The sequence below is a fragment of the Choloepus didactylus genome, chromosome 20 (genome assembly GCF_015220235.1).
Source record: "Choloepus didactylus isolate mChoDid1 chromosome 20, mChoDid1.pri, whole genome shotgun sequence".
Lineage (NCBI taxonomy): Eukaryota > Metazoa > Chordata > Mammalia > Pilosa > Megalonychidae > Choloepus > Choloepus didactylus.
In genome coordinates this window covers 31,476,493-31,501,886 of record NC_051326.1, presented here as the reverse complement: position 1 = coordinate 31,501,886, position 25,394 = coordinate 31,476,493, and the positions used below count along the sequence as shown (strand labels likewise).

Below are 25,394 nucleotides of genomic sequence, written 5' to 3'. Positions count from 1 at the left end.
GGACAAAGGTAAATCAGACTAGAAGGTAAAGGACAATATTGACAGTGTTTTAAAACTTCAACTTCTGTGTGAGACCAATGAAGGAGATGTTTTTTTGGTGCAAAATCTATTTTCTGTAGCACACTACATAATTTAACTTGTACGGGCAGTTTATTCAAACACCATAATTACAAGGAACTTTGAATAGGGAGTGAGATCTGGCTGGTTTGTACAAGTTAGTGTGAAGCCCCAATACATCCCAGAGTAATTTGGGCAGAGAATAAAAATGTATTTGCAAAGCCCCTTTGAGGGACTGAGGAAAAATGTAGAAATATTAAACTTCCCCACCTGGAGAATTACTGATACTCTCACAAGCATTGGGAAGTACCAATTTAGAAGGCCAAGCCCTTAATCTTGGTGCTTGCCCTCATGAAGCTTGTTACTGCAAAGGCTAAGGCTACTTATAATTGTGACTAAGAGTCACCCCCAGAGAACCTCTTTTGTTGCTTAGATGTGGCCTTTCTCTCCAAGCCAACTCTGCAGATAAACTCACTGCCTTCCCCACTATGTGGAACATAACTCCCAGGGGTGTAAATCTCCCTGGCTACGAGGGATGTAGCTCCCAGGTATGAGCTTGGCCCTGGCGTCATGGAATTGAGAAAGCCTTTTTGACCAAAACGGGGAAGAGAAATGAAACAAAATAGTTTCAGTGGTTGAGAGATTTGAAATGGAGTCAAGAGGTCATTCTGGAGTTTGTTCTTATGCATTATATAGACACCCTTTGTAGTTTTTACTGTATTGGCATATGTTCTAGTTTGCTAATGCTGCCGGAATGCAAAACACCAAAAATGGGTTGGCTTTTATAAAAGGGAGTTTATTTGTTACACAGTTACAGTCTTAAGGCCATAATGTGTCCAAGGTAAGTCATCAACAATTGGATACCTTCACTGGAGGACAGCCATGGTGTCCGGAAATCCTCTGTTAGCTGGGAAGGCATGGGGCTGGCATCTGCTCCAGAGTTCTGGTTTCAAAATGGCTTACTCCCAGGATGTTCTTCTCTAGGCTTCAGCTTCTCTCCAAAATGTCACTCTCATTTGCTCTTGTAGCGTTTGTCCTCTCTTAGCTTCTCTGGAGCAAAAGTCTGCTTTCAAAGGCCATCTCCAAAATTTCTCTGTAAACTACAGTTCCTTTCTCAGCTCCTGTGCATTCTTCAAAGTGTCCCTCTTGGCTGTAGCAAGCTCACTCCTTCTGTCTGAGCTTATATAGTGCTTCAGTAAACTAATCAAGGCCCATGCTGAATGGGTGGGGCCACACCTCCATGGAAATTATCCAATTAGAGTCATCAGCCACAGTTGGGTGGGGCACATCTCCATGGAAACACTCAAAGGATTACAATCTAATCAAAACTGATACGTCTGCCCACAGAAGATTAATGATGTTTTGGGGGACATAATACATTCAAACCGGCACAGCATGCTAGAAGGAAATACCTAAAACTGTTGAACTGCAACCCAGTAGCCTTGATTCTTGAAGATGATTGTATAACTATATAGCTTACACTGTGTGATTGTGTGATTGTGAAAACCCTGTGGCTCACACTTCCTTTATCCAGTGTATGGAGACATGAGTAGAAAAATGGGGACAAAAATTAAATGAATAATAGGGGGGTATGGGGGAGATGGGATGTTTTGGGTGTTCTTTAATTTTTATTCTTTGTTTTTATTTTGGAGTAATGAAAATATTCAAAAATTAATTGTGTTGAATGCACAGCTATATGATGGTACTGTGAACAACTGATTGTACACTTTGGATGACTGTACGGTATGTGAATATACCATAAATTAATATATTGTAAAATTGAATTTTTAAAAAATCTCTAGCATTTGCTTACAAGTCTGCTTTCCCCTCTAGAATTAGGCCTCATTTTATCCATATTTTTGTTGTATTGTAAGTGCTTCTGGCACTTGGGTTTGGTCACTTAGCAAGAGATTCACGGAGATGTGAGTATATACAGCTTACTGGCCTTTTTCTCCCTGCCAGGTAAGTCCCCAGTAAAGGAAATTTATGGATGTAACACTGGGGCAGTTGTGTCAAGAGCTGAGACCATAACTAAGAGCTCTGTGATACAGCTAGAATCCATGGGTTTGACATAAATAACAAGAACACTTTAAGAATCAATTTCCCACTTTTCTTAAGGTGGAAGTGATGAGATTATCATCTGGACAGGGACACTTTGGTCTTGCATATAATCTTGTTTAGTCTGAGGATAGTGGCATCAACAGTGCTTTCCTGCCCAGCACCCACCCCTCTTCTGGTTCCATCACCCCAGTTTTCCTTTGGGGAACCATGCCTTCCCCACTTTGGCAGAGACAATGCTCTGTGTTAACCAAACCATTTCATTGTCCTCCTGGGCACAGGAAAACTATATTTCCCTAGCTACTTGCATGTAGGTGGGCCATGAGATTAGTTCTGGCCAACGGAATCCAGGCAAAAATTATGACTATAATTTCCAGGCCCAGTCTATGGAAAAGATTTCCTCTCTCTCTTTCTCTTCTGGCAACAATGGAAGCCACATGTTGAGGATGGTATTTGGGGAGAATGGAAGGAACCAGGATCACTGTGTTAACACTTAGAAGGAAGACACACAAGAGAGCTTCCTGACGGGGAACAGGGTGCTGGGAAAAATGAACTGTTACTGTGTTAGACACTGAGACTAGAAGGTGGTTTGTTCCACAAAGCTTATAATCAAGCTTAGGAAATAAGACATTTGCTTTAAAAAGTGAATAATAGCAAGCACATATATAGTGCTTATGCTGTGCCCAGCACAGGTCTTAGCGCTTCACATATAATAATTTATTTAATCTTCACAATAAACCTGTGAGGTAGAAAATGTTGATTATTCACAACTTTAGGATGAGCAGGCTAGAGAACAAAAGCCTTAAGTGACTTGTTCAAGAATACACAGCTATAAGTGTGCAGGTCTGGGATTTGAACCCAAGTAGGCTCTGGAGTCTACATTCTGAAATACTGTGTGATTTTATGATAAAACTCAACTGACATTTATTCAGCACCTACTTGTGCAAGAAACTGCACTAAATTGCTATGGAAGGGAGAATAAAACATGTCCTTAAAAATCTGATAAATCACATATAAGATAAAGTTGAAGCACATCTACTGGGTAATACTGCCTACTGATGCTGTTGACTATTGAACCAGTGGATGAATGATACATAACATTTATTGAGCACTTACTGGTCCAGGCACAGGTACAAGAATGCGTTAATATACTAACTCATTTAAGTCTCACAACAACTATATAGATTGTACTATTATTTACCCCATCCTACAAAAGAGGAAACTGAGGCACAGAGAGTTTCAATAACTTGTCCATACACCCAGCTAGGAGATGGCTAAGGTAGGATTCAGGCCCATGCAGCCAGATTATAGAGTCCATATTCCTGCCCAGTGCTCTAGACTGCTTCTCACTCCTCAGTAGTGGATTTCAAACTTTGCCCTTTACCAGGAATAGATGCTTGAGCTCACTATTTAACTCAGCCTCAGATTCCTCAGCCATAAGATGGAGCTAATAATTCCTATTTTGCTCACTAAATTATATTTACTAGTATTGTTGATATTATTGTTATTATTACTATTCCCATTAGATTTTGAGGCAAAAGGAAGACTGAAAAGGGATAGTGTTCTAAGCAGACAGGCTGAGGCAAAACTGCACAAAGATATATAACCCTGCCCCAAAACATCTTAGAAGATTTCCTCTATTATAACAAACAGGTTGGTCTTACTGAGTCAACTCATTGTAAACGTATCAGGAGCAAACATTATTTTTAATTATTCTCTCAGGTGGCTTTCAATTAGTACAGGGTTCTCCTGCATGCCCCCAGGAATCCCTCTCCCTGGGTCCCTCTACCATCCTCCTTCTCCACCTGCTAATCCAAAGTAGCAACTTCATCCTCTTGCTATTTCCTGTGCTTGCACTAGCAAGTACCATTGAGCATGAGTTTTTATAATCATTTGCTGTGTATCTTTTATTCTTCAGAGAAGAGCACCCAAAAGATGGGGGGGAGAGGTGGGTACTTAACAATCTCTCTTGCTTATATGAATCACCTCTTATAGCATTAACTCCAAAGTATTTTTTTTTTTCTTTTGCCAAAGATCCCCCTTCACACCAGGGCGAGGATAAGATAGAACAGAGGGTGAAGGGGCCAGGCATTTTGGAAGACAAGGAGGAGACCAGTCTGGCTAAATTAGAGATTTCATTGAGATAACTGAAAGAATTTAATAAATGAAAACTTAAGAAATATGACATACAAATTAGCATACATGATTCAGGGAGGAGAAAAGATTCTTTACAACCAAAGCAGCCAACTTCAGTAGCTGGATCCATGCCTGATGGGACTTATAGAGGCAATTGATTGTATGGTTCCCTGCAAACACTCTCCTATATGTTATGGTTTCCAAATTAAGCGGCTGTCCCTGGTAGGAGGAAATCAGTTGAAAATGTAAAGTAAATCAGGGGAGAGGAAAATAAGAAAAAGACAGGGATTAATGGATTATCACAAAGGAAATTTGAGAAGAATAGACTCAACTTCACTTTAGTTCACCTTCTTTATTTTTTCTCCAGCATCTAAGCCCAAGTCTTGCCAACTCCTTTAAAAGGTAGCCAAGGGAATATATATACTTTTTCATCCTTGAATGAGATTGAATTTAGTTCAATTAAGTCCAGAACAATTTTTGAGTACCTATCTTGAGCCAGACCCTGTGATAAGAATGAGGAATACAGAGAAGAACAAGACATAGTCTCAAGGAGCTCAGTGAAAAATGGGCAAAAGACTTGAACAAACACTTTACAAAAGAAGACATATGAATGACCAATAAATGGAGGAAAAGGTGCCTGCATTGTCTGAAGTTGAAATGTAGACAACCGGATCAAAAATCTTTGAGAGATTGGGATGTTAGAGTGGATTTATCATGTTAGACCCACTTGCCCACCTCCAAGAATGTCCAAAGGATACTCCTTTTACCAGGACTGTGAAGAATAAGTTTGTGGGACTAATTCCATCTTCCCCAAAGAGCTCTGTCATTGTTCTTCTCTGTAGGTCAGATATTACCATGGGATCTTCTGCCACTACAGCCTCACCAACACTTGAAGTTATCAGACTTTTACGTTTTAGCTATTATAGTGGTGATGTTGTGCACCTTTTCATACATTTATTGGCCATTCATCACTAGATAATTTGAATTCTTGGTGAAGATATGAAGGAAATGGAACTCCCATCCCTTGTCAGTGAGTATGAAGATGATTCAAACATTTTGGAAAATAGTTTGGAAATTTCCTATAAAGTTAAACATACATCTAAACTATGACTCAACAATTATACTCCTAAGTATTTGCCTAAAATAGAAGGAAAATACATCCCCAAAAGGCTGATATAAAAATGCACAACAGCTTTATTCACAATAGCCAAAAACTAGAAACCATCCAATGTCCATCCACTGGTTAACAGACAAATTGTTATTTTCATACAATGGAATACCACCCACCAACACAACAAAAAAGATTTATTGATGTACTCCACAACCTGGATGGATCTCATGATCCATGAGAAAAAGCTGGATATAAAAGGGTACATACTTTGATTCAATTTATACAATATTCTAGAACAGACAGAACTAAACTATAGTGCTAGAAATCAGAGGACTGCTTGCCCCAGACTGGGGATGAGGTTATTGTGACAGAGAATGACTAGAAAGAATACAAGGGAATTTTCTGGGTAATGGGAATGTTCTATATCTTAATAGGCTACAACATTGAATCCAGAATCTCTGCTTAGTGGGACCATTTAAATAAATTCAGCCTGATCAACTTTATATTCCTTCCACCATTATCCCACACCCTCAATATCCATTCCCACACATATTCCTCTGATTTCTGCCTATATAAATTGGAAAAATCATGCCATTCTTTTGGAATGTAGTGCACCCTGTCATGGGTCACTCTTTGTATCTCACCCTTTGGGGCCTGTTGGGACTTCAGTCTGATTATAGATCTGGAAGAAAAGAGGGGTGATGGGAGTGGGTCATGAGAAGATTTAGAAGTGTCTTGCAAGCCAACTACCTCAGGGCACTCCACTGCAGTTTCATCTGGTGAAACAGGATTAATTTCTGCAGACAAAGGTGTGAGAACTGTATCCTCATGGGAAATGGTTATAGGTTTAACAGGCACAGTAGGGTTAATCTCTTCAGGTGGAGGCTGGGTGGCCTGAAGATTACTCAGTGCTGACTGGAGGTTGAGTGGCTGATTCCTCAGGGCTAACTGGAGGTAGGGTGGCTGATTCCTCAGGGCAGACTATTACAGGTTTATCTGGCAAAGACTTAGCAGAATCTAGGATTTCAGTGCCCTCAGTGTCATCATTATCAGCCCATATGTCCCCATTCCAATTTTTAGGATCCCATTCTTTTCCAATCAGCACCCTTACTTTAACAGCAGACACACTGCAAGGTTGGGAATTCAATTCATATTGTAATTCAGCCACTCACACAATGAAACTCTGGGTTTGATTTTCAGAAATCTCAAGTCTATGGCTACAAGAAATAAGTTTCTTTCAGATCACACATAGAAACTTTCATGCCCTTCATGCATCAGTTCAGCTGAGAATTTGAAGCCTTGAGCTCATCCCTCTCTTTAGAAAGTGTATCCAGCATGTTTAGGACCATCCAGTCAACATCATTATACTCTAACTCCATGAAACTCTGTTAAGGTATCAAATATACTGTCACCCAAACCCTTGCTTCTTATAATAGTATTTGAGTAGCAATATCCAATGATGATATTTTGTATGTCTCTTACCAATTCATGCAATGTACCATCAATGCCATCTTGATCACAGGAAATAAAGTCATTAGGGCCTTTGAATCTAATCAGATTAGAGAACCAATTCCATAAACCCCTGAACCAACTCAGAAATATCTTCCTTAGGATTCTGTCTTAAGAACCACTCTTGGTACCAAATCTGTATTAGTCAGGGTTCTCCAGGGAAACAGAACCAGCAAGAGATATTTATATTACGAAATTTATTATACGAATTGGCTCACATGACTGTGGAGATTGGCAAGTCCAAATTCCATATGGCAGGCTGTGAGCTGGGAACCCTGATGGATGAAGGTTTTGATGAATTCCCCAGAAGGTGGCTGGCTGAAGTAGAGATAGAAATTCTTCTGACTACTGAAATCATCAGTTCTCCCTTTAAGGCCCTGAACTGATTGGATGAGACTTCTCTCATTGCTAAATGCCACCTCTTTTATTAACTATGGATGTAATCAGCCATAGATATAATCAACTGATTGATGATTTAAATCAATGAACTATTACCTCACAGTAATAACCAGGCCAGTGCTTGCTTGACCAAATGACTAGACTCAATAACCTAGCCAAGTTGACACATGAACTTAACCATCACAGTTGGATTCTTCTAGGGTTGCAATTTTACAAAGAAAATAGTGGAAAAGATAAAAAGCCAAGGTTTTAGGGCATTGGCAAGAGAATGAATGAAATGATGTCCCAAGGAATCTAAGTAGGATAGGAGGGAAGACAGGAGGAAGCTGATAAACAAGGAGAAGACAGAAAGGACAATGGACAAGAAGGCCTGTGCTGCCAAAGGATAGGAGTAAGGGAAGTATTTGAACAAGCCAAAAAGAAGGACAGGAAGATTGGTCAGAGAGTGGGATGTCTGCATTAGTGATTTCAGCAAATAGACCATTTGGGAAAATGAAATGTCCCAGAGTGTTGCTACCTGAGGTATATTTGAGGTTATTGTAGACAAATAGATAAAAAAAAGAATTGAAAATCTAGGATACTGGACGGGTCATCCACATGGATGTTGAAGTAACTTCTATTGATGACAAGAATTGTGTTGGAGAGGAAAGCTATGCCGTGAGTTGATGCCAAAGTTGTCAATGAATGAGAAGTTGGTGTTGGTAGATAAAAGTGGCATAGTCAAATGGCAGAAGACAGAGGATTAATAGTCTGTAAGAAGTATTGAAACTTGAGTTACACACCAAACCTTCTACCACCCTGAAGAAGGTGGAGAGTTTGATAAAGAGAAATTTCCACTTGAGAGAACTAAGGAGGAAATTTTGCCTTTAGAAAAGGGGTCCCAGTTTCATTTAAGGCACAGAAGTGGAAGAGAGTGTTTAGTGAATACTGGAGTACACTGAAAAACGAGTGAGCCTATTGATCATGAAGCACACATATAGAGCTTGGGAGTGAGAGGTTTGGTCAAGGGAAAAAAGCCCAAGTAGGATAGGTGACCAAGGACAACATTTGGGTGATAACTGAAGAAAAAAAAGGAAGATGAGGTATGATGACCTGAATTTCCATAGTCCCCAGGAGCACAGGATCACTGGGCCTTGCAGAATTCAACTATGGTCTCAAGGGAGGCCATGATATGATATATGATATGGTACACAGTGTGGAATATCAGGGAGCAATCACTCAGTCGTCAGAAGGGACTTCACAGTGGTGGGGGCTGCCCCTTTCCTTTGGATTTGGTGCACTGGGTTAAGACAGAGCAGGAGCGGGGCTGCTGGCTGGCAGCGCTGTGGTGGGGGAGGGGATCCAGAGCTGTGGTTTGTTCAACAGGTACAATTGGGGGGCATGGGTTCAAAAAAATTGAGGGAGCTGGTAAGAGAGTTAACTGCTAGTCCTGGGGTCCTGGTGGGATACAGAGGAGAGTCTGGGAAAATGCTAATAGCCTGAGGGCAATGGAGAGGTCATGAGACAGCGGTTATGAAGGCAAAGAGTGGGTGTGGTGGAAGTGAGTGGATGAGACAGCCTCCCTGACGGAGCAGTGTGGATAGGACGGGGAAGACAAAGCTGAAAGCCCATCTCCCCCCATCAAGGCAGGACCCCGCAATCCATCCTGGGTAGATAGCTGGCCATTCTCCTTGTTATCTTGAGAGAACCAAGCAGTCCCAGACGACTTCCTGCTCTTTCTCATTTAACTCTTAAATATGTAAATAAAAAAGAAAAGATGTATGTCCCCAGCAGAGGGAGCTCAACACTAGGAAGAAGTTGAACGCTGCACTGCTTCCCCTTGACTTCTGTGATAGGCATTACCTGTGTACCAAGAGAGCTCTTGAAGAGCTGAGGGATACACATAGCAAACCTTTGGAGTGATAGGAAAACCAAGGGCACCAACTGTCAGAAACAGAAAGCCTCAAAATAAAAATAATCACCATACATCAGGTCTTCCTTGCAAGGGGATCAACCCTAAAGGACTGGGAACAGCAAAGGCCTTAGAAGGGCAATACACGCTCCCCTTCTTCCCTGAGAAGTCCGCAGTTGGATCCCATCAAGGCTGCCTGGTCCCCAGAGGGTCACACAATTCAAAGCTGAAAACCGCTGGTCCCAGGCAACGTCATAGCTGGAGGAGCACAGGCCACTCCTCACCGGCCTCCAGGCCATTCCCTTGCACCCTACACTGGGTTGGTGGGATGGTTCTGTGTTGTGAGATTAAGTTTATCTGGGTAAGGACCATCCGTGGAACTATGGCATGGACGAGGCCTATCACACAAATAATACCAATGTAATATATAATAATGCAACAAAGAAGTTGAACTATAAACTTTATAAGCCGTAGGGTTTGGTCTTCCTTAGCCCTCTTGGTGCTCCTTCCAAGGGCCCCGGACCTGACTGGAGGCCACAGTCCTCATGGCTTTGGCAAGGCCCTCGCTGCCAAGAGTGTTCTGTGCCTGCCCCTTCCTGACCCCTCCAGCCCTCTCTTGGTATCAAATCTTAATAAAATGAAGGTACATTCACACGTCTAGATCCCTTTGCTCCTTTTCAATGTATTTTCATAGACTTTATTTTACTTAATCTTTCAAAAGCCTTATAAATATTAATTATTACATACATTTGTGTGTATACACACATTTTTCTTTCACTAAATTCACCTGATTTCCCCAAATCTTGTATATAAAACAATGTATTCCAATTATTGTTTTCCTTTACATTTTGTACCCTCCTCTTTTTATGCGTTCCAGACAACTTTCCCCTGGCTCTTTTTATATATTTTACAGGCCTTTACATTTTTTCTTACCTAAAGCCCATACATCCTGTAATTTGTGATGCTTTGCCAGTTTTCCTGCAAAGCTCTCATTTGCCCATGTCTACTCTCTGAGCTTGCCTAACTACCTGCACAGACTTATTTGGCACTTTATATCTCTCTTTACCCGCACCCTTCTGGAAAGAGCTTTCTCATAAGAGATGGCACAATAGTAACTAACAGCATGGCCTTTGGCACCAGACTGCACGGGCTCAGCCTGGTTCTGAGCATGTTACTCAATTCTATGCTTTTCTCCTCAGCTGTATGACAGCAGAAACAAAGGTATCTTCTTCATGGGTTATTGCAAAGATTAACTGAGTTAATGCCTGTAAAACCCTTAGAAAAGTACCTGGCACCTAATAATAAATATTAGTTCATCGTCCTGACTTCAACCAACAAACTGTTTTGTTAAACAATTGACAGGTGTGATTTTTCTGATGTCTTATACTACTACTATTCTCTGCAGTCAACTAAAGACCTTTTCAGTCATCTGTCTTCGTCTTCTAATTACAAGGAGAGACAGGGCAACAGCTTCTTGTTCCTTTGCCATCTACTCTGCACCATACCCATGTATGGCTAGTCCTTTCCAATATGGTCCTAACGGGGAGTTAGGTGGAGTTGATGACATCATCTCCATCTTGTGGAGAGGGTACTAAGATGCACAGAACTTAAATAACTTTCCGAAAGACGCATACCTATTAGTAGCACAGTCAGGACTTATCCCCATCTCAGCTGATAGTTAAAAGGAATGGATCTGCTTTTTCTTACAGAAATATGTGCTACAGATATGTGTCAGATACTTGTTTCAACTCACTGCAAAACAACAAAAAAAGCAAAACAAGACCAAAAAAAAAACACCTCCTGAAGGATATGCAATTCCACTTACTTTTCCTAGATGCTCTAAAATCTGCCTTTGAATTAGATCAGAACAGCAAAGATTTATATATCTGACCCCATTGTTTAGACACATGTCACCTATGGACCCCGGCACCCAGGTTCCTCACCCTGATCCATCTTTGGACCACCCACTCTAACCTTCCTCCATGACACCTTGCAGCCCGGGGTGAGGTGCTGTGCCCCTGCAGAGCCTGTGCTATCCTCTTTCAGCTTTAGGACCTGGGTCCTCACAATTCTCTGCTCAGATGGACTGAAGCCTACTTCTAGGGTCTGCGTCGGCCTCTTCCTTGGGTCTGTCCTTCTTCGAGCAGAACTCACAGCTGGCATGGGGCTCCTTGGAGCAGCTGTCTATTTGGGATTGGACAGAGGTTGGATGTACAGGCTGGGGTATCCACAGCACGTGCACGGGGCCCTTCCTCATGTGGGAGAAAGCCAGGGTGGGAACAGGAAGGGGATGGGCTGTGGGCCTGAAGTCTGCACTTCAACTCGTCCCAGGTCCCATAAACATTAGTATGAGTCTTTTTAATCCTCCTTTCCTGGACAGATGTGACTTTATTGGACCACAGTGCACTGCCGTTGGCATACAGCAAAGGGCAGGGTCAAAGCCAGTCCCGTGACACTCAGCAATGTACTGCTGGGGGGACCTATGGAGGAGCGTTCCCTTAGGAAATGTGCCGAGGTCCTGCAATCTCATTTCTTCTGAAGGATTTGTTTATCTTTTGGTCATTATACATTTTGCAGCTGTTCATGCTCCCTTTTCTTGTATTTGTTGCTAGAACACTCGGTGCTTCCTAATAAGTTTACAACCCATGGCAGGCATTTTGCACTAATCAGGCCTTATCTTATTTTTCTACTTTCATTTTCCCTTTGTCCCCAACAGTCTTTGTAAAATCTTGGTGTAGTGACTTTCATTTCCTGTTTGGACAGGGCTGGATAGAAAACAAAAAGGGAGAGAAAAAGAAAGGAAAATGAGGGCAAGACTTCATCATCCATTTGATGGGCATGGGGAACTCAAAGCACATACCCTCTTATTGTTTCCAGAACCAATAATGCTAGTGTGAGGTTACAGGCTAGCTCTGAACACCGAGCATCCACACCTGCTGGGGTTGGCTTGGCCTTCACCCCTGACATGCATTTGTGACACTGGTTAAAGGCACAGGACCATATGGCTTATGTCCTGGTTTCCTTCAAACTCCTCGACTGAACTATGGATATGAGTTCAACATACTTTTATCTCCAGTCTCTCATGTACCTAAGTAGCCTGAGGATTTTCCAGGATAAACAAGCTGTAAGGAAGCAGGAACCCACACTAGCCTATACAGCTCCACCCAATATCCAGGTTCAAACTGAAGGTCGCAGTTTGATTCTAAAAGCTCTTGTGGCTTCCCTATGATGATTTCTGACATCCATCTCTGCCATACACCCACTAGCTGCTGTTTGCTTGGAATTAGACTTCACTTTGTGGCCTGGATATGGACTAACCCTAAAAACTCTTGAATGGAGCAGTCACCAAAACAAGCCCAAAGGCTCAAGTGGATTCTTCAGGAGGGGAAGTTCTGTTGGAGACCCAGGCCAAGAAGCCACCTCCTTCTCTGAACATCTCAACACACACACACCCCTGAAACAACCACATTTTGCTTTATTAGGCGTTCCATGGTAATATAACACAGAGTTCTTCAGGAATAATAAACACAAGACTTGTTTTTTACCATAATTATTTTGCTATTAAGACAGTGGTTACAAAAAAAAGTACTCTTCTGCTACACACATTATCAGCTTTAGCACTGTAAGTTCCTCCACTCATGAGTCACAATCACAGTTCCAAGGATTAAAAACCATCTATTATTAAATCCTACACTGTTTAGAGCATCAAGTCACTGCAGTTAATCAGTTCTGAGACACTGTCAATTTATTTTAGCATTTACATATGACATTCATTTAACAGACACAAAGCAAGCCAACAGGTACACATGCTTACACAGCCGGCAGAAATCTTCGGGTTTCAAATTGTTTTAAGAAAACAATCAAAATAACCAAAATTACCATGACCTGGTACAGGATAAAAACAGGAAGACACAAGTGAATACTAAAGAGCTGCAAATGTTTCTTAGAATTGAAACAAAAATTTTTTCCAACTTGTTCAAATTTCCTCTAAGTACAGGTGAGAAAAAAAAAAGCAAATATATTAAGTCAACCAATTATTTTTAAAAGTGCAATTTACTTTTAAAATAACAAATAAACAACAACAAAAAAGAAAACAACTAAAACCCCAAAGGCAAAATGTGTGGACAGACAAGTGTAACGATGTAATGACTACTTTTTTATGTTATACTTTACAAAAGCAGATTTGGTTTTATAAAAGCCTGTAAATGTAACATTGCTTAAGAGAATCTGTAAACACATTTGGAAAGAAATGCAACACAAATCAGCCAAGACAGGGGTGGCGCACAAAGGACTCTGCTAGTGGAAAACAGTCACTGAGACAAGGGGAGGAGGAGATGGGGACAGGAGGTGGCCTGTGGCCCACAGGTGGCAACACAGCTTGCTAATTCTTTGCCCCACGAAAGCTCCGAGTTGACATATCATTCACAAAAGAGATTATGCTGCTTGCAAAGTTATAGGATTTTAAGTCAAATTTTCCAAGGATTTTCTAAAGCATTAAGGCCTCCCTATAGTGCATTATTTCTTTCAAAATAATTAGACAAGAAAAAAATATATATGTTTTCTTCCCCAAAGTGAGAAGGCCCAATGTGTTCTGAAATCTCAAAATAGGGAAAGGGGAGGCCCTCAGGGTCAGACTCCCCCTAACTCAACACTTCTGAGCTGATGGTTGGCTTGAGCTTGGTTGGCTCACTTTGGGTTATGAGGCTCAATTTACAGACTCGCTCGTCTCTTTAGCCAGTTAGCGTTGCACAGAGGAAATGCTCTCACGGTCTGCAGCCTCAGATTTCTTCAACATCTCAGCACTGTTTGAGGTTCTACTTTGGGTCCATGTGTGACAGTGTGGGCAAGTGAACTCAGCCTGCCCCTGCAGTGGGGAAGCGTCTCCAACTCAGATGCACGTCCTTGTGATGGCGGGTGGGTAGCACCGGTGTTGCATGGACTAAGACAGCATATTACTATGGTAGAAATGGCAAAGCTCAAATTCTTCAGGACAGGTTCTTGTGACAACAGTAAAATGACGGATCAGGTGATTAGAAAAGACAATGGGGAAGGAGAGAAAAACACTGTCTCAGCAACAAGGCTGGAAGAAACACAGAGAAAGAGACATACGTTTGGAAATATTCAGGAATGAAAAAGCTAGAGAGAGAGAACACAAAAGAGGAGAAGAGAATCCTCAAAAGATTGAATCTGCAGCAAAATCTAGGCCAAAAAGAAAACATGCCTTTTATCAACAGCTGACCCAGAAGACTAGGGAATGGAGATGTGGACATTTTGGAGCCACTCAGGAGGGACATTTTGAGGCTGCCAACTGCCCTGAATCAGCCGGATGATTATGTAATTGCATCATTAGGATGTCCAGTTCAAACCCCTTGTATTAATATTGAATTAGACTTCCCAATTTAGTATTAAAAAAAAAAATCTCCCCCCAACTCCCACTCCTGCTCAACCCCAAGAAGAAAAAAAAAATTTTAATTCCAAAAGAAAAAAAAAAGCAGCTCTGGGAAATTCACTTTATCTTCCTCCATTAAAAGGAAGATGCTAACAAGAACAACAAAGTCTTGAGATGAAAAACACCCTCTTTGTGATTTGCTTTGTTTCGCATGTCTGAGTTTTGGATGCAGTTCCATTTATGGGGTTGGTGGATATACTTGGATGTGATATTCATAGGTGTGTAGGGAACTGGGTGAGCAAAATCAGTGACTTCTGGGTGAGGGACTAAGTGAGGGGCCCACGAGGGAGCCCCAGGAACTGGCTGCCCCACAGTAACTATCACAGGCTCTTAAAAAAAAAAGAGAAAGGAAGAACGTCTCAGAATGTCCTCGGGTGTCCCATCCCCCGTCCCCAAGTGGAATGCAGAGGCCCAGGCCCTCTAGCCCAGGCTGGTGATGTTGGCACGGCCACCAGGGGGAGCCACGATGCGCTGGGTGGTGCGGCGCGGGATGTTGTCATCGATCTGCGCACCTGGAGAGAGGAGGCGGGGAGAGACAGCCAGCGTCACACACAGGGTTCTGCCAGTTCCTGCTCTAAACCCCAGGAGCACAGTGTGGGACAACAAGTGCCATGTCCTCCTCCCAAAAACTCACTAGAAGGTGAAACTGCAAAAAAGGGATCAAGCTAAGGTGCCCAAAGAATCCCATACTGTATAAAGCCATCCTCATAGAGCTAGCCAGATCTATTACTTGAAAATCAAAATATATATATAATATAATACATAAAAATGTAAAATGCATAAAATGTAATAACACTACACTTCAGGCTTTTGACTGATTCAGATTACATCCTGTTCCTGTGCCCATTAGTCAAACTGGCTAACGATTTTCTGAAGATACATTCTGTTCCCCACCCCTACACATCTACTGTGTAATACAAATGGCATGGGGAGATATGAAAGCGAAGATAATATTATGCCCATTTTACTTTACTAAAAAACGAAGGTTCACTATTTTAGTATTTTTCTGAAAATTGGTACTCCACATATGACACCTATGATAATCCTCTAAAACACAGTGAATCTGACAAGAAAAAAATATATATCTGATTAACTGTTTCTTTAGCATGCTGCATAAGTTTAGATACATGTTTGCGGCTCAGGGAGGTAGCAAGGTAGAAGATTCTTCTCATGGGAGAAATGAAGGACTGGAAGGAAATTGCAAGTAAGGGAGCTCTCAAATCAGGACCCTTTCTTCTCACCTCTTTCCTGAAATCACAGATTTTATCTAAGCAAATAATTAACAGGTATCAAATGGCTCTTTTCTAAAGCACTTTACATGTATATTAACTCATTTGCTCCTCATAACAGTGCTTGGGGTATTCCCATTCTACAGATGAGGAAAGTGAGGCCCAGCTACCATCTGGGCACAGACTTAAGTGTTGAACCCCAGACTCCACAACCTTAACTACTACATATGTAGAGGAAAGAGAAGTCCTGAAATACCACAACTTCGTTTTGAACAATGGACATCATAAATTGAAACAATGTCCTCCTAATACACTGGTATTGCCTATAGTATGTGTTGTAGCATTATATGCAATATAAACTGATACCAACATTCATTTGCTATGAAAATATGTTTCTGGCAGTGTCAGGCATTTCCTGCTTTGGGGAGAGTAGGAATATCATTCACTTCTGCTTCTGCTATTACAAAAGCAGTTCCGGAACCCACAGCTCCACTGAGCATGGCTCTGAAGATCAGGGACCAACCAAACCATAAACATACCAGACAAGCTGAATCCAGACTGGTGCAGGTTCCTGACAGGGGGTGCCTGCTGCTTGGCAGGAGACGTCTTAGCCGAGGAGGCTGGAGTGACTGTCTTGGGGGTCACCGACACCTCACACACGGGTCCATCGTACAGTCCACGAGGAACCCCTCTCAGCTCTGCCAGCTGGAAGACACAAGAGCCCCTCAACTCAGGCCATGTCCAGAGGACACCTTCCGGGCTGACTGATAGCAAATGGGTTCTCCTGATGCCAGGATCAGCCAGCAAAGCTTGGGGGCAGATGGCTCTGCATACAGACGGCACAGCTCCCACCTCAACTGCCCACAGCTCCGGGCTAAAGCTATCAACAAACACTTCTTATCATTTTTTCCCCAAAGGACTTCAACTTTAAACTCTCCAGCAATACACAAACATTTTGAAGAGCATCTAATCTCATATTCAAGATGGGGCCACAAACCTTCTTCCAATTTCACTCCCCCTTTAATCCTCCTTCCAAAACCAACCATTCCCTGCCCGACACTCCCAAGCACCAGTGCTCTGGCTGTTCACCATGTTCTGAATACACTGTGCAAACGTCCATGCCCACGACATTTCCAGGCCGTACCTTGAATTCCCTTGTCTCCCTTCTCTGACTTGTCCAACCCCTACCTATCCTTCAAGACCTCACTCAAACTGTCCCCCCCGTGACACTTGCCCCTGCAACTCCACGGCAGTGGCCCCTCCCCAGGCCCTCACTGCACACACACGGGTTGACTGTGGACACAGCTGCCTCCACCACTGGTATTTTGAGCTTCAGGAATAAAAAGACCACGTTTCCCTTATCTCTGTATCCCCAATACTCACCTCGATATCCTGACTCCAAGTGCTTAATAAAGATTGTGGGACTGAACTTAATCTCTGATCACAATTCCCCAGGACGCAGCCACTCACCCTGCTCCTTGCCTTGATACGCTTGTAAACAAAATCAGGGAAGGGCTTCCGGGGAATGTAGCGCCCAGAGCCTTCTGTGACATGGAGCGTGCCGTCCTCCAGGACAATCTTCCCCTGGCTGATGACCACCAGCGGGGAGCCACGGCACTCCATGCCTTCAAAGATGTTATACTCGAGAGCCTGGAGGAAGGAAGCACAGAAACTTTAGAACAGACCCTGCTCTTTGGGCTGCACCAAGTCAGCCTGGAGGCACCTACCACCCTTACACAATGTGGACAAAAATCCCGGAGACCTGCATTCCAGTCCTGACCAGTGACCCCAGCAGGCACTTACTCTCTCTGTGTCCTAATTCTCTTGCCTGTAAACCGGAATCATCTTTTCCAACCTCTCATCATTTGGGGGAAAAAACAATTGAACAGAATAACTGTTTGGAAATCACATGAAAAGCCACATGGGTTTAAGCTGTAAATGCTTCATAAAGATAAGGAAAATGATTCCTGCTATTAGCAGCAACTTTGTTCCCACCAACTCCAACTACAGTCAGGTTGAATTCCAAAGGCCTTCTCTGACCAAGTTCTAAATTTAATCTTGAAATGGGGCATCCACAAGTGGGTTTTCCTACTTCTGGGCTTGCCTGGTTTTCCAATTGTTAGCGATGTGGTCAGACTGAAATCCCTAAATGAAAGGCTTGTGGTAACTTAAGAGACATGCCTTAGATAAAAAGTTTGAGGTCAAGTTAATTTCCAAAACAATGCAGTCATCCTTTTGGTTGCAAGCTTTTCAGGGTGAAAAAGAGATATATCTGTGTGCTCTCTTGGAAAATATGTTGGGTCTCTACATACATGTAAGTCTGTTGTTAGGAGAAGAGGCAAAATTAAAATAGAGGGCATTGTACTCTGGCATTAAAAACTATACATGTCAGAGTCCCATCTTGTGGCTTCCGCTCACCATTGCTACCTCCCCCGATTTCGGAATGCCTGCTGCTCCTTCCCACCTGCTGTGTTCACAGGCACAAATGGCTGTGGCTCAGGCCGGGGGAGGATGGTTTACAGGCAGCTCCAAACATAAAAAGCAGCTTGGGCTTCTGGGAAAACTTAAAAAGTCAAAAGTCTCAGTCCAGGATATCAGCATTTACGGAATGAGACTGTGAACAGAGTTCTGTAGGAGCACACTGCTTTCAGGATACCATTTCTGAATGTAGGGAGGGGCTTTGGGATGCCTCATCAACAGGCGTTCCGTGCCCCATACCAAATCGGTACATGTCTTACACTGTTGGGTGGAAACAGCAAAGAAGGGGCCATCGGCACTTCTCTGGCTCTCAAAAGAGCAATGTGGAAGCTGCCCAAAGGAACTGAGGCCAAGTCACCTGCGGGAGGGAAGAGGGCTCTAAGGGTGGATTCTCAGAGACCTGGGTTTCAGTCCCCAAGTCCTACTACTCTATTTTATCAATTCAAAGACACTCACTTCTGAAATCACCATGTGTCTTACAACAGATGGGGCTGTGTAACTGCTGCCAGCCTAGAGTGAAGTCGAGTTCTTCCAGAGAGGATTTGGGTTTGCTTTTCCCACTGGCCTGGGGGACTATCAAGCCGAGGCCATTTTACACTGAATTCTCAACTTGAGATTTTTCTGGACCACGCCAGCTGCGTGAACTCAGAGTACAAACCTGCATGAGCATTCGCTTTCAGTTCAAATTCTCAAGAAAGACTTTTCCCCCTCCATATGCCCAGCACTAAAGTTAAGCTATACGAGATGCTTGCCACCCATTTCTGTGTGACAGATTCATTTCTCATTTATCCTTATATTAAGGAACAAGCTGACTTCTGGTGTCCCAGCTTTTTATTGGAGTCTTCTATTAGATTCCCCACCTTGGGTAATTTTTCCTTCTTACTGGTAGATAAAATAATGGGATATGTTAAAATTGATGGCATCTGAGATTAGTGAAATCTGGGAGTTGTCTGACTTTGGGCAGATCACGTTAGGCCTGTCTTGGAGCTTCAGTTTGTTCATCTGCTACCTCCCCAAGGCTTATAGGAAGACAACATATACAAAAAGCATCTTACGTGTGTAGAGCACTGTGAAAGCATCCTGTCATCTTTGGAATAAGCTTTGAAAAAGTATGAGTGATCCTTTAAGGTCTGGGTCAAGCCCCATCTCTTCCATGTTACCTCCACAGCTGATTGTCGCTACCATGACAAACTCCTCTAGTGCCCTACCAGATACAGTGATGGAGACAACCTTGGACATGGAGCCACCTCCCCTGGGTTCAAATCCCAGGTCTGACCTTGGATAAGCCAATTCAACTTCTCTGAGTCTGTTTCCTCCTCTAAAAGGGGATAAAGGCATATTCTGCAGGACGAGTGCCAGGAGGAGCAAATGAAATAAAATGAACCAAATGATCTGGCACTACTTGCACATAGTAGTCTGGTTTTCTACTCCACTTTCCCAATGAGATTGTAAGCCCTTTGGAGTCAAAGACATCATACAATGCATATATTGAGTTTAATTGTCTATAAATGACTGATCTCAACTATCTACAAGAGCATTGCAGCTATCTCCCATTTTTAAAAGATGGAGAAACCAGTGTCATGACTCTAAATTACGTAAAATTTACAAGTCTCTAGTCAGAGTGGAGTTCAGGGTATTCAGGGCCGACACTCTGTCAAACCACGCGGCAGTAAGGCCTCACTGCTCACCAGGTATCGGCACTTTTATCCTACATCCACACAGACTCACTAAAATTACCCATTTGGCTGGATGCCTGGAAAATCCAAGCAGAGGCTGAGCAGTAGGTCTGTCCATAATAGTTAGCTAGATGTTCCAAATTAAATCTAATTAGCCCTGTGGTAGGAAATACCACATTACATGGGGAAAGCCTTCTATGTGTATTTTGCCAGGTGATTAATGCCACATAGACAGGCATAGTATTGGCTCTTTAAAGCATGTGAGGTCTAAGAGAGGCACTTTCAGAAGTCAGCATTTCTCACACAGGGTCACCTGGGGGTAAAGATAGGTGGTGTATTGCTCGGGGAAGGCTTGAGTGGAAATCTGTCTGGAGAGCAGAATCCATCTTCCCAAATGTATACTCCTTCACACTCTCCCTTCTTCCAGGCTAAGAGCTCCAAATGCAAGCCCTCCAACTATGTCATCTGCATCTTAAACAAGAAGCTCCATCACCCTGGTGGAAGGGAGAGGGAAGCATTTTCTTCATCTAACCCTGACCAAGAGGCTGCATACACAGTCTGGCAGGGAAGAGCGTCGACAATTTTGGGTTCTAATTCTGGCTCCACCGCAAAATAGCTATGTAACATTAGACTGGTCGCTTAAGCTCTCTCAGCCGCCGTTTATTTATCTTCCACGCTGGGACAATTATGCCAGCCTCTTTATTGAGAAGGTAGAATGAAAGAGCAAATGGGAATGCGATTTTAAATGCATATTAACATGTAAGTTCACTAGGCAGGACTGCACAACCTCTGCTCATAAAGAAGCCATCATGGATCCCCAAGAGTGTATGATCTAAGTTAGAAGAGGATTGACCTTAAGGCTATGCTGTGAGGTTAATCCAGCCAGTGGAGAAGGAGAAACAAGCCAGCCATAAATACTGAGAGCCGAGCAGCCTTCCCAGAAGGAGCATACCATCCCAGCAGCCACACATGCCAGAAGGAGCTGGAAGTAAGCACTGTAGCTAAAGCATCTCCAACCAACGACAGAGGATTGAGATATGACGCAGGGCCCAGGCTTGCCCTGGAGAAATGCCAAAACCTGCCGCTGAGCTGTTGTGGCATTGGGGGAGGGTCAGTACTTGCTGACCCTGGCTATCTGGGGTGGGAGGTCTGGAATCATATTCCCCGCTGAGGCACCTTTCAATTTACAAGTTCATCCAGAATATTCTCTTCATTCACGAAGAGTTCACTTCACAATTCATAGGAGCTCCTGAAACAAAATACTTCTGACTATACCCATTTCTCCTCCAAAGTTCTCCCTTTGTCAATGTCCTTTCAATTTTGTACACAATGTTTTCTTTTAGGTGTCAGTGGGTCTAACACCTCTGCTTATGGCCCAGTGATCTTATAGCATCATCGGACACTCAGAGACCTTATCCAAACCCCTCCTTTGCAGCTGAGGGCCCTGAGATGCAGAGTCACCTGCCAAGGGCTCCACTAGCAAGAGGAGGTATTCACAAGCTCTGCAGCCTAGACCGAGAGGCAAAAGAGACCCCAAACCTGCACACCCCAAAACCATGAATGGAATGGCTTGGATTGGGATATTTAGTTTATCTGGGGAGAAGTCAAAGTCAGTCAGTAAGAGCAACTGTTCCTGAATGGCACCACTGTCATGAGAAAAAAGAGGCTTAAGAGAATCAGAGTGCCCAACGGGTACCTCAGGAGTGGGCATATGGATGTTTTATTTAGGTCCCTTGCACCAAACACCCTATCATGAGAGGGGCTGCACCAAACTGTTAAAATGGAATGGTGCGCGACCTCTAGAAGTTTCTGATGTCCTGGCATGACTTTGGAGGCTCTGAAGTTCTGTGGATAGAGCAGCTGTGGCCATGGTACTCAAAATGATGATGAGTAACAATCTTACTTACAGCACTGAAGAAAGTAAAATAGCTTGTTTTTCTTAGCAAATTAATATCCTGGGGAAAAAAGTTAATTCCTATCCAGCTAGTTCTTTTAATAAATTAGGTCTCCTCACTCCTTGGTCTCTTTCTGTGCCTTTGGTGTGTTTGGATTGAGTCTGCACTGTCAGCAAGCCTTACACTGTTGTGTGTCTTGGCAGAGATGGTCTTAACGCTGTCTGGATCCCAGATGACCAGGTCAGCATCGGATCCCACAGCAATGCGGCCTTTCCGGGGGTAAAGGTTGAAGATTTTGGCTGCATTGGTGCTGGTCACAGCCACAAACTGGTTCTCATCCATCTTCCCAGTGACCTGATGAGTAGACCAACACACACAAACACACACACCAAAAGCAGGTTAAAGAGTTGAATTGTGTTAATAGTTTGTTAATAACAAACTATTAACACATGCAAAAACTTAGATGGTTCTCAAGGGCATTATGATGAGTAAACACCAATCTCAAAAGTTCAAATATCGTATGAATCCATTTATAGAACCTTCTCAAAATGACAACAGTATAGGGAGGGAGAAGAGATTAGTGGCGCCAGTGGTTAGGGATGATGGAGAAGACAGGAGAGGAGCAGGTGTGAAAGTAAAGGGGTAGCAAGAGGGAGATCCTCACGGTGACAGAACAATCCTAAGTCTTAACTACAGTGCTGGTCATGACTCACGTGTGATAAAATGACATAGAAATATACACACACATTGTACCATGTCAGTTTCCTAATTTTGATATCACAGTATAATTATATAACATGTAACCATGAGGATGAAGGGCACACAGGACCTCTCTGTGATACCTTTGCAGCTTCCTCTGAATCTACATCTATTTCTAAATAAAAAATTAAAAACAAGGTTGAAGGGGTGGCTATGCCTCTTCATGGAGTTAGCATTTGCTTGACTGGCTGCACTGTGCAACAAAATATAGGCAGAGACCTAGCCTTCCGGTCCAGTAGACCTAGAAGTTGCAACCCCACTTTGAGCTTTACACAGCATACCTTAGGAGTCAATCCCATTTCCTTAAATCCTTTACTTCCATGCAATTTCTCATCTCTACCACCTGTGCTCCACTTCCCCTTTGGAATTCAAAGAAATGACTACCTAGCTCCAAATTACAAATCTTTCTCTACATCCAGTATAAAAATGGTCAAAGGAAAAGAGTAGGCCTTTGGAGAACAGGGGAAAAAAAATGGCCAATAAGCATATGAAAAAATATTCACTCTAATTAGTAAATGAAAAAAAAAAAAAAATGAAAACACAAAATTTGCCCGTCAAATCCACAAAGTTTCTCGTTTCGTTTTTAATGACGACATCATTCTGGATCAGATGGAGGAAACAGGAATGCCACACATTGCTGGTGGCATACAAATTGGTACAGTCTTTCTGGAAAGAACTTTGGCAAGATACATCAAAAGCCTTAAAAATATACACATCCTCTGACCCAGCAATTGCCATGTCTAGAAATTTCTCCTAAAGATATAATTAAGGATGTGTCCAAAGATGTTCTACAAAAATATTCATCCCAGTAAAAAATAAGAAACACCATAAATGTTCAACTAACAAATTGCAAATCATAATTAGAGTTCAGCAGTAAAATGAATGGTCTGGATAAAAAGCAAGTTTTCAAGTATATTTAAGGACATGGAGAAGTTTTCAAGATACATAAAGTTTTTAAAAAGCAGGCTACAAAGCAGCATGTGTGATGCCAATGTAACTGACACTCACACACATCATACACACACACATGCTCTCATACATGGCAAAAAAAATGGAAAGACATGCTCTACAATGTAAATTGTAGTTATAGCTGAAACCTGGCATTATGAGTGATTTTTATCAACTTCCTTATTCTTTTTGCAATAAGGATATATTGTTTACATAATCTAAAAAGTTAACTGAGAAACATAAACCCTATTCTATTATTATATTTTAAGACATTGAAAATGAAAAAGCACCCCAAAGACCCCTTAAAGGTCAGTGTTTGTTCAAAGCAGGCATATCAGAGGCCTGTAGTGGGTTGGAAATGCTAAGTATAGAGAGCTCTAAAAGACAATTTTAAGGAAACTGGGTCAATATCCAAGAGAAGAGGATTAACTGAGAAAGTCACCAGGTAACTTAGGAAGCTTTTTCCTGACCAACCCAGAGAGTCATATTATAGTTTAAAACTCCATGTTTTTCTCAATCTCTACTGCTCCATTGATGATTATGATAGGAAATATACATATAATATTTAGGAGGAAATGACCTAGAAGGAGTGGTCATGGATTTCCAAACTTGAGAAATATTGTCAAAGGTATCAGCTTGTAGAATTTTCTCAACTGCAACTTCAAGGCTCTCAAGAGACCCGGGGCCCACAGCTGAGGCAGAAGGGGAAAGCTGAGACCACACACGAGTGAGGCCATTGCTCCTTACCACAGCCTTATCCCAGATGACGGACATCCGCTCCTCGGTGCCATTGGTGCCCTCGGGAATCAGGGTGAAGTTATCCTTCCCTACAGCTTTCTGGGCAGTGTTGAAAGTACAATGGGCACTGCCAGTGACCTGGAGATCTCCACTGGAAGGAAAACATACAACTGGCTTTTAACTCATCTTTGACTTCAAATTGCTCTTGAGCACATTATTTTAATGGACCAGCTCACTAAAACGTTTTGAAATAGCCCCTCCTCCCCTCAGGAAATAGGCAATTTGGGCAAATATTTACATGGTGCTGAAGCTTCATTGCAATGCTATGTATCTAAATCCATACTGTGAGGTATTTTATGGGTGGTACTGCTTCATAATGGAATCCTTTTGATACCTCATGAATCCTCTTTGGTTGACTTTCAAGATGGTCCAAGTTTTTATTTGGAATTCTCTCCCACAATGATGTTAGAGTGGTAATTCCCTGTTCTTATTCAGTGATCTGAGTTTGGGGAACAGGGGTCTTATCTTTTTGAAAGCCTGCTTCCAGTCACCATGTATTAACTACCAGGTCAGTTAGGTCTGAAGAAAGACTGAGAACTGAAAGTGCTAACAAGTTGCCAGTACTCACCAGGACAGCAAGGAGTTCAGGAAGTCTGGAGTGGTTGGGTCGGGGCTCAGGGGCGGAGAGGTGACGAAGGCTGCAGCCTTGGCCCAGTTCTTGCTCCAGTAGTGGGAGCCATCAGTTCCCAAGCTGGCGGTGATGGGCTCGCCATACACCACAGTTCCTGATAAGCAAAACAAACCAGGCATCAGTATGATACAATAAGGAAAGACGGAAACCTGTCTTACTGAGAAGTCACTAGCTGCCAGGCAGCATACCTAGTACGCTCACCATCCCTTCAAAGAAGACGTTAACCTTGTCTCCCAGATGAAGAAATTGTTGCTTGAGGAGATCAAACAACTCAACCAAAGTCAGCAATAGAATGTGTGTTCCCTAAGATTTTACTTTTGGCTTCTGCTCCAAACACTCTCCCTAGGTGATTCCCAAACATTCTAAAGAT

The 25,394-nt window shown here is 42.6% G+C and overlaps 1 protein-coding gene across 2 annotated transcripts in view; it reads right to left on the bottom strand.

The window, feature by feature from the left end:
- Positions 1-12,616: 12,616 nt before the first annotated feature.
- The window catches only part of DPYSL2 (dihydropyrimidinase like 2), a 113,442-nt gene continuing 100,664 nt past the window's right edge, over positions 12,617-25,394 (bottom strand). For both annotated transcript variants that reach the window (XM_037812679.1, XM_037812680.1), the window contains exons 9-14: positions 24,962-25,118; positions 24,343-24,484; positions 22,072-22,242; positions 17,310-17,489; positions 16,379-16,544; positions 12,617-15,122 (exon numbers count right to left, since the gene is read on the bottom strand). In XM_037812679.1, coding sequence (XP_037668607.1) covers positions 15,031-15,122; positions 16,379-16,544; positions 17,310-17,489; positions 22,072-22,242; positions 24,343-24,484; positions 24,962-25,118 — 908 coding nt within the window. In that variant the 3' untranslated portion in view covers positions 12,617-15,030. The remainder of the gene's footprint in view (positions 15,123-16,378; positions 16,545-17,309; positions 17,490-22,071; positions 22,243-24,342; positions 24,485-24,961; positions 25,119-25,394) is intronic.